At 65.1% G+C, this 9,042-nt stretch overlaps 1 protein-coding gene across 1 annotated transcript; it reads right to left on the reverse strand.

Moving 5' to 3' along the window:
* Window positions 1–452: 452 nt before the first annotated feature.
* On the reverse strand, window positions 453–7,384 carry MRPL23 (mitochondrial ribosomal protein L23). The gene is made up of 5 exons (XM_061203904.1): window positions 7,309–7,384; window positions 5,510–5,632; window positions 4,557–4,639; window positions 3,838–3,911; window positions 453–661 (listed from the first exon to the last, which is right to left on the reverse strand). The coding sequence occupies exons 1-5, from the start codon at window positions 7,323–7,325 to the stop codon at window positions 497–499; spliced, it is 462 nt and encodes a 153-aa protein (XP_061059887.1). The 5' UTR covers window positions 7,326–7,384; the 3' UTR covers window positions 453–496.
* Between the last annotated feature and the right edge of the window lie 1,658 nt (window positions 7,385–9,042).

Consider the following 9,042-nt stretch of genomic DNA (forward strand, 5'->3'; position numbering starts at 1 on the left):
GTCCCTGACCACGCTCCGCTTCCCACCTGCAAGCCTTCGGCCCGGCAATCTTTCCAGACACGGCCTTGCTCTGGACTAGTCCCCTAAACCCCACTCTCTCTGGATCCCCCACCCTCCCTGCTCAAGACCACACTGGACTGTGCCACCCTGGACCCCCAGCCCGGACGGGCTCTCTCCCAGCGGCCTCCCCGACCCCTGCCCTCAGCACTCACTCTGATCTCCCCCACAAACCGCCCAAAGCAAGCTCTTCAACAGAGCAGCTCAGGATGACTTCCTGGGTGCTCTGGAAGTGGGTGTCCCCCCCAGCTGGACAGCGTTCTGGGCCTGCCTGGCTCGCCTTGGGCCCATGGGACCCTGACAAGACACGCGGGCCACCCGCGGCCGGGCCCCTGCTCTCAGGGTGGGGGCAGGGCCCAGAGCACAGAGCATGGGGTGGGGGGCCTGGGCCGGTCTCCACAAGCAGCACTTTTATTTGAGTTGAACTGTCAGCCGCCCGTCACAGGCCGAACCAGCCGGGGACGCCCCCGCGCCGGGGGTCGCAGCTCTGCCTCCGCCGCTGGTCTTCCAGGACCTGGTCCCGCAGGTCCTCATCCGCAGCACTGCCTTCAGGCCTCTTTTTCTCAGGAAACAGATCTGGGAACGTGAAGGTCTGTCCGTGCGCCTGGGGAGAAAAGACACGGGCTCAGCCTGCAGCGCGGGCGGGACAGGCCGGGAGCCCCGTGGGAAGGTCCGTGGCCAGATGGAACCTGCCCGCCCATCGCCTGCAGGACAGACGCAGGCCGGGCCCCGGCCCTCTGCGGTGGAAACCACTGCTGCGACAAGGCCCCTCATCGAGGCCAGCTCTTCAGGCAGTGTGTCCCCATCGGGGAGCCCAGCAGCGCACCCACTCCCGGCAGGAGTCGCCCGGCCATCCTGGGGGCAGAGCTTGTCTGCTGGGGCGGGGAGACAGGCACAGAGCGTGTCTGCAGGGGCGGGGAGACAGGCACAGAGCGTGTCTGCTGCCCCCCTGGAACGTCTTCCACCCAAAACACCTACGGGCCTTTACCCACATTAAAGACTAACCCTCCTCCCGGCTCAGAGCTTGGCAAGTAAAACGCATGTAACGTACAAAGAAACGTACATGCGAGCAGTCTATAAATCAAGACCGGCTTTGCAAATTCACTGGTTTTACGTCTTCCACTAAAAGTTCAGAACACGTGAGTGCCGGCCAAGTCCCAGCCCGGACCCCCAGCACGTGGCCGGGGTGCCAGCCCGGCCCGTCAGTGGGCCGGAGGGAGGAGGGGACCCCCAACAACGTGAGGTGCGGGGCCACCTCCACGTGCTACACGTTGCAAAGCAGCTCCAAGGATGGGGGCGGGGGGGAACGACCCGGGCCAACACTCCCAGGGCTGCGCCGTCCGCCTCCAGACGGGCAGAGAAGGACGGATCTGGAAAATTTTAATAAGTAAAATCAGTGAAGTGCGCTTGGTTCTTGGAGACCCTTGTTTTGTGAAGACATTTGGATTCGGGCAGGCGGCCAAGCGTGATCTGAAACAGCCCACATACTCGGCCCTGAGAACGGGAGGTTTATAAATCCCGCTCACATGGCGCGGAGTGCAGGCCCCGAGTGATGAAAGGCAGCAACCGTGTGCTCGGTAGCCAGCCTGCAGGAGGATTCGCTTACACACTTCAAAACTTTCTTTCTTCTTCTTTAAAATACCAAAGGGCAATAGTTTACATGCAGGGCTGATTGCCCAGAATGGGGGATTTATGTTTAATATACCGAGGTGATTCTGCTAGTTTTCTGAGGTGGGGGAAACCCAAAATGACATTTTAAAATATAAATACAAAGATGGCAATCCGCAATAGCTTGGGAAAAAACGGAGGGCGCCGCTGGGAGAAATTCCTCGTTTCTCACCGAGACAAGCGCCGGTGTGGGTGCCGACTGCGGCTCCCGGGGGTTCCCTTCCTAGAGAAATTCACCTTGTACTTTCAGAAATAAAACCCTCCATCCTTCCAAAGCTGACCAGCGGAAAAGAACAGGAGGGGAAGAAAGTGTCACAGTGAAAAGCGAAGACGCCGGCCCGGGACGGTGAGGGGCGGGCGGGGTCGGGGGGGGGGGCAGGCTCTCTGTCACCAGCAGGCTTCAGCTTCAGCCTGGGGGCCGAGGCTCCGTGCTGTGGGGTGACCCAGGCTCGCTAGCTCCCCGACTCTGGGCCAAAGAGACGGTTATCAGCTCGTGGGAGGAAACCCGGGACCCCCACTACGGGGGACCAGCTTTCCCGAAGCAGCCAACTCCGAACAAATCCGGGAATTTCACTTGTCTTCCTGATGGACCTCTGTGTGCTCTGCGATCAGCTCGCTGATGAGAAGCCCAGAAACGAGGCCCCAAGGGACACACGGGGAGGACGTCTCCGCAGACGGAGGACAGAGAGGGGACCCCTTCGGGGGGCGGGGGTCCAACCCCCCGGCCGGTTTCCAGGCAGAGATCTGCCGGAGTCGGGCGGGGTGGAGGTGGGGGGGATCCGTTACAAATTGAATTTTGCAGCGGAGGGAAGCGTGCCCAGCGGGGACGCCCTGTGCCCCCACTTGTGCGGCCCTGATTTCACAGGGGAAGAAAGGCGGCTGGGTGGCAGCTGCAGATACCAGATCCCAGGCCGCGCAGCTCAGCTTCCAGAGCAAGGTGGGGCCCGGGAAACGCAAGGGCTCGGATGACTCAAAAGCCACTTGTAACTATAGCTCTCGCTGAAGGGCCTCGTGGCGAATGCCGACATATGGGGTGTCAACCGGCGTGCCGTGACAAAGACAGATGGCCCGATTTAACACAGAGGACACAGGCGTCTTTATAAGGCCAACGGCCACTCTCCCTGCCTGGACTGGCTGATTTTATGCACAGCAAATATTAGGCCAAATAATTACGGGGGCCCCTGTTTAGAACAACTGTGACTGTTTTTCAGAAAAGCTGCCATGCTAACTTGGTCTTTCAACAAACTGCCTCCTAAGGCCCAAAATAGGCCCTGGGGCCGGAGGGTGTTTTCATAATAGCGCTACTGCCATCTAGCGGCCCCGGGGCCCGCGGGCTCCCTGCTCTGACCCAGGCTGTTTACGAGGAAAGTAAAGAAACTGGAAGACCCCCACCCCCTCCCCCGCCGCCCAGGGTTTCAAACGCAGGGCAGCTAACAGACTCTGTGGGCAGGTCCAAGGTCACCTGCCCCGGCAGAGGAATCCTGCCCGGAGCCCACGGGGCCTTGGTGCTGGGGGGGGCCAAGGCTGTCCATTCTGAGTCAAGAGCATATGTGGGAAAGCACGTCTGGGGGCAGCTCAGGCTGGAAAGGAAGAGCCCGGAAAGGGGCTTGGAAAACACGTGCCTTCCTCTAGCCAGGTCTGGGTTTCGGTCAGCAAAGGCCCAGATGGGGTGCTGGACGCTCTTTCCGGAGCCCCTCGCTAGGCAGGGGACACAGTGAAGAGAACCTGGGGGAGTGTGCCGCACTCCGAAGTCCAGCCCAGAGGAGAGGGGGTCAGCCAGGACCCCAGCACACCCCAAGTGGTCTGGCTTGACACCGAGGCCCCAGCAGGAACCTCCACCCGCATGGCATTAACTGCTTCCTTGCTTTGACGCTCGCCAGCCCTGGTTTCTGCCTGAACCCACCCCAAGCCCAGCGGGCCCACATCCGCCCACTGCAGTCCAGGGCTGGCCCCCGAGAAGTCCCCCAGCACCCGTCCCGTCCCACCTCTGAGCTGTGCTTTGAACCCCAGCTCCCCCACGGGGCTCCACGTGGCTGAGAACTAAGTGCCAGCCTGGCGCCCCAGGATCCTGCCCACCCCCCGCCCCAGGTCACGGCCGGGGTGAGCACTCACCAGCTGCACGTAGGCCACCTTGGAGTCTGGTTTCTTTATCCTGACGTTCCTGTAATCCCTCCTCCTGCTGGAACCTGTTGGAAGGGGGGGAGACAAAAACCTTCACTCCCAGCATGAAGTTTCCAGCCCCACTGATCCAGGAACCCACTTTCTAGAAACAGGCAAACACGCAGGCACCTTCGGGCTACAGACTGCAGGCGGCACGCCCTGGGCCACTAGGCCAGGCTCGCGCGGGCAGGCGCCACCACCGCCAACCTCCGCTCGGTGAAAACCCAAACGTGTCTAAAATAACTCAAGAGACGGCTTTCTGCCCTGTCAGCACAGAGGCTCTTGTTGTCTGACCTCCCCTCGACGGAGGGTCGTCATATTTACAACTGGGCAACCGGGGGTTGGGGGGCAGGGGTCAACAGGAAGGAACGAGAAAGGCCCAGGGGAATAAAAAAAGCGCTTTGCTGACCGACCCGGGAGCAGGCGGGGGAGCGGGTGGGTGGGTTGAGCGTGGGGCCCTGCTCTGAGCAGCCGGCAGGGCCAGGCCACCCAAGTTCCAGCCCTGGGAGGCCACCTCCACCCTGTGCGTGCCTCAGTTTCCTCATGTGCAAAGGACCACGTGCCAGAGTGGCTGCGAGGGGGACCACACCAGCGACGCGGGCAGCCTGGCCCACGGGAGCTCCGCAGAGGAGCCCACACCAGAGAGGGCAGCCCCCGCCCTGGGCACCCACCGTGCTGCACCCTCGTCCGCACGGCAGCCACGGGCACATTGTAAATGCGCTCGAGATAACTCCTGAGGTCCACTCTGGTCATCCTGGGGCAAAGGAGAAAGAAAGGAAGTCTGAACAGGGCCGGGGTACAAGGCGGCCCGCCCGACGGGGTGAGCTGCCGACCGCAGGCCCCAGGTGGGAGCGGACTCGGGGGAGGCCAGGGCTGAGGCCGGGCCCCGCTGACTCCGGAGATGCAGCCCCTGGTCCTCACCCAGCACACTTGCATCCGGACGCAGCAGTGAGAGGGTGACAGGGGACCAGCCCCCAGGACTCAGCTCTGTTCTCCCTTCCACTGGTCACACTCCCTGGGGGCCAAGCTTTCAAGGGGAGGGACGGGACGGTCTGCGAGTGCCCCCTGGCTGCCAGGAGCTGCCCGCAGCGCCCGGCCGCCCGCTCTGCAGCTGCTGCCCTGCCCGCAGCACCCTCCCAGCAGGCGCGTCCCAGAAATGACGGTCAAGGGGATGGTGGGCTAGGTCCCATGCCCTCTTCACCCTACATGGGCCTCACACGGAAGCTCAAGCCAACCCCGGAACCCCTAAGACTTCAGCATGGGACACAGGGAGGCTGTGTCCCTTCGGTAACTGGGGCCTCCGTGAAGGCCCCACTTGAGGACGAAGGCTTTGGAAGCCATGGTGAGCGGGTGCAGGAGTCACAGCCCAGCCTCCTGGAAAGAGCAGCCAGGACCGAGGCAAGAAAAGAAGTCAGGTCTCAGGCCAGGCTTCCCGGGGGTGGCGGGGAGAACACCCCAAGGCCCTGCACACACCAGACCTCGGACAGTGCGGAGCTGCCTGCGTAATTTTCACGGCAGGAAGAACCTTGCTTGTGAGTGGGGTTCGGCGGCACCTCTGGGGCTGTGGGCCCCTCAGGGCACTCCCCAGCCTGAATTCCTCTGGGGGCGGGGAGGGGGGGCTTACTCCATGGGGATCCGGAACTGCACAGTGTCCTCGGGCTGGGCCATGCCGGGCCGCACCAGCTGGATGAAGAAGTTGGTGCGGAAGACCCGGAGCTGGGGGTTGCCCAGCTGGTACAGAGGGTACCTGCAAGGGGGAGAGGGGTCGTGTCAAACGTTCAGAACACGAGGCTCCCAGGACACCCCAGCAGGGTCCACAGGTCATCACGCCCATGGGGCCGGGGAGCCAAGGGGGCAGTCACCCACAGGCCACCCCCTTTGCTCACCCGGCGTGGGCGGCCAGTCCCCAGTCCCCGGGGCAGTGTGGCCTGTTGACCCCCAAGGTCAGCCTTTGGAAAGGACCGGTGAATGATTCATGAACAGAGGCCAGAGGACATGCCCACCCCACCCCGTAAACAGGCTCAGAGTCATGTGTTTGTTCAAAGTGCCGGTCCCAAAGGCACGCGGCCCCCGCATGGCTGTCACCCTCCAGGAATGGGCCCCACACAGGGCACGCCCTCTAGCTCCCTTCAGCTCAGGTGAGGTGGGATCGGTCAGAACCAGCCTATTCTGCACTGGCCCACCCCCGCGGTGGGGGAAGGGATGGGGCCACCTCCACACCCCCTGTGCTGGGAACGCCAGTTCATCCTTGACAAGCGTGAAGATCAACAGATAAGAGGCTCGGGAGAGATGGTGTGTGCAGATCACCAGCTACACGCTGACCGCCCGCCTGCCCCACCCCCCAAAACCCCCAAAGTGAGCAGAGGCATCTAGAAGGTGCAGGCGGCCACCACCTGCGGCTCCCACCCAACTGCCCCTGCCAGCTGGACCCATGCCCCCGTTGGGGTTTGGTGGGCCAGGAGGGCCACACTGCCAACTGGGCCTCGGGGCTGGGGTGAGGAGGGGGCCCAAGGTCCACAGGGGCTGCAAGGGGGCCAGGGGTCTACTGGGAGCCCGGGGGACGGGTCTTGGTGGAGGGTGGGCGCAGGGGCTGAGGATGCCATCTAGGGTCCCTGGTGACCAATCTGCAGCACAGCACGTGGCCCCTGATCTTGGGGAGCACCCAGCACCAGGGAAGGGGACTCAGTGAAGCCAAATCTCACGCTGCCTCTGGGCCTCACAAGTCTGGGGAGCGTGAGGGGGTCAGGAGCCGAGGTCCAGGGTGTGGCATCCTGAGGGGGCAGGGCTCAGGCACCCTGGCACAGGCCGGGGCACCCGCAGAAGAACGAGTGCTGAGCTCAGTGCTAGGTAACGTCTCCCGGGGTCTCCTGGCGACCCAGTCCCACGTGGCAGCTGCCCCATTAGAAGCTGGTGGCACAGCCTTCTCCGCTGTGCCGGAGAGGCGGGAGGGGCAGGTTCTGGAAGCGCAGGGCTGCTCGCCCAGGACCGAGCCTCGCTCTGCCCTCGTGCGGGTCCAGGCCGGCGGGCGGCCACCCAGGCTCACACCTTCCCCCTGGTGAGCAGCGGCGAGCACTGCAAGGGGCGCAGTCTGGGGCCCCTGGGGAGCTGCGGGGTGGGGGGCGCGGTCGGCCGGAGGAGACCGAAGCCCGAGGTCGGCGGGGCCCAGACCCGCCAACCTTCTGTCCCACCCGCCCTCGCCAAGCGTCAGGCCCGACCCCCAAGGGGCGGCCCGGGCCCCTCCGGCTCCGGAACGACCAGCCCCGCCCCAAGCCCGCCCCGCCCCGCCCCGCCCCCACGGGCGCCTCGACGCCGCACGTTCCGCGCGGGGCTCTGAGTCGCGTCCCCGCGGCCCGGCACGGCCCCCGCAGCAAAGGCCCGGGCGCGGCCACGCCCCCGACCCCGCGCCCCGGGACCCCCACTCACAGCACATTCCGCGCCATCGCCGGCTTCCGGGGCCGCGGGCGGAAGGAGGGGCACGCCCGGCCCCCGCTCCGCCCCCGCCGCAGCGCCCCCTGGCGCCCGGGAGGACGCGCGCAGCCCGCGCACCTGGGCCGCACCTGGCGGCCCGCCCCCGCCCCAGCCCCACCGCCCTGCGCACCTGAGCCCCGCCTGACCCCACCTGACCGCCATCGCCCTGCGCACCTGAGCCCCACCTGACTCCCGAAGCTCCGCACACCCAGTACCCACTCCTCACCCCTCACGCCCCGCTCATGCCCGGCAGCACACCCCAGTCCCACATGTCCCCCCCTCCACCCTGGGCCCAGCACACCAGTGGACCACCACGCATGCCCCCCACACACCCGCCCGTGCCCAGGATAACTGCAGGTCATCCCGCCCAGAGCCTGCCACCCTTCCAGCTGCTGGCCAAGGTGGGAGGCTGGGGGAGTTGGGGAGGGGAGGGTGTGTCGGAGGCCCCTCTCTCCACCTGGCGGAGGTGGTTTCCTCCCTCCCTCCCTGGCCCCCACCCCAGTCCTTCTGGCCGGCCCAGCTGGGGCCCCTGCCCTGGGCCACTCTCCCCATCCCCTGAGAGCCCCCCCAACCAGGTGCCCCACCTGTGAGGCTGCTGGCTTCTCCAGGCCTCTGCTGGGCACCCCACTTCCAGCCTCTGCACAGCACAGCCCTCACGGGGGACCCCCTCCATAGGGCCAAACCCCGGGCCCACTGCCCCCGCCCCCCCCCCCCCCCGCAGACACACACAGCAGGCAGACCTGTGGGGAGGAGAGGGCCGCAGCCTCCCCCCTCCCGGTCCCGGTCCCCAGGCCCTGCTCTTGCCCTGGTCCCCTCTGCTCCCTGCTTCCAGCCTCCCCCAACCAGACTGTCTGGTTCCCCTGTGCATCCCACAGCACCCCACCCTAAGTGCTCTTCAGGGCAGGGAGGGCATTCCACAGTCTGCAGGGAGAGAAGGGACCCCAGGAAGCAGGGGAAGGTCCCTGCCGGGAGGCTGGAAGCAAGCCTCCAGGGTGGGGATGGAACGGCAAGGAGGCAAGAACAGGAGGAGCCTGAGGAGGGGCAGGCATCGCGATGCTCCTGGGAGGGGCTGGGTGCTGGGGAGGGGGCTGGAGTGCCCTGCTTACTGGAGTGTTTGGTGGTGGAGACCTCACGTGGATTCGTCTAGGATGAAGAAACTGACATTGGGGAGCGGGTGCTGGGGAGGGGTCAGTTGTGACTGGGGGAGGGGAGGGACAAGGGCCTGCTGGGGAGGACCAGGGGAGGGCAGAGAAATGTCTGGCCCTTGTGGGATGGAGGGGGTCCAGGCTCGTTTGCAGGGGGACACGCCATGCTGGAGGGAGCCTGAGCTGCAGGGGCTGCTGTGCCAGGGCCCCGTGAGGCTGACAGGTGACCTTGGCAGGGCCCAAGGAGGTGGGGAGATGGCTGGAGCTGGAAAATGGGGGTCCCCGGACTTGGAGGCCAGGAGGCTTTCTTCTTCTTTCTGTAAAGCTTTAACTCAGCAGCCATATTCCAACCCAAAGGTCCTGATGGTGCTCAGAGATGTGGCCGGAACTGGAGCTCAGAGCCGTGCGTGCCCGATGGGAGGGGCCGTAGTTAGGCACCGTGCTGGATTCCAGTGGGCGTTGCGCTGATCAGTGGGGCTGAGGGAGCTGAGGTCCTCGAGGAGGGTGGGGCAGGGATGGGGTCTCAACGGTGCAGACCCCCAAC

This window comes from Eubalaena glacialis, chromosome 10 (genome assembly GCF_028564815.1).
Source record: "Eubalaena glacialis isolate mEubGla1 chromosome 10, mEubGla1.1.hap2.+ XY, whole genome shotgun sequence".
Taxonomy (NCBI): Eukaryota; Metazoa; Chordata; class Mammalia; order Artiodactyla; family Balaenidae; genus Eubalaena; species Eubalaena glacialis.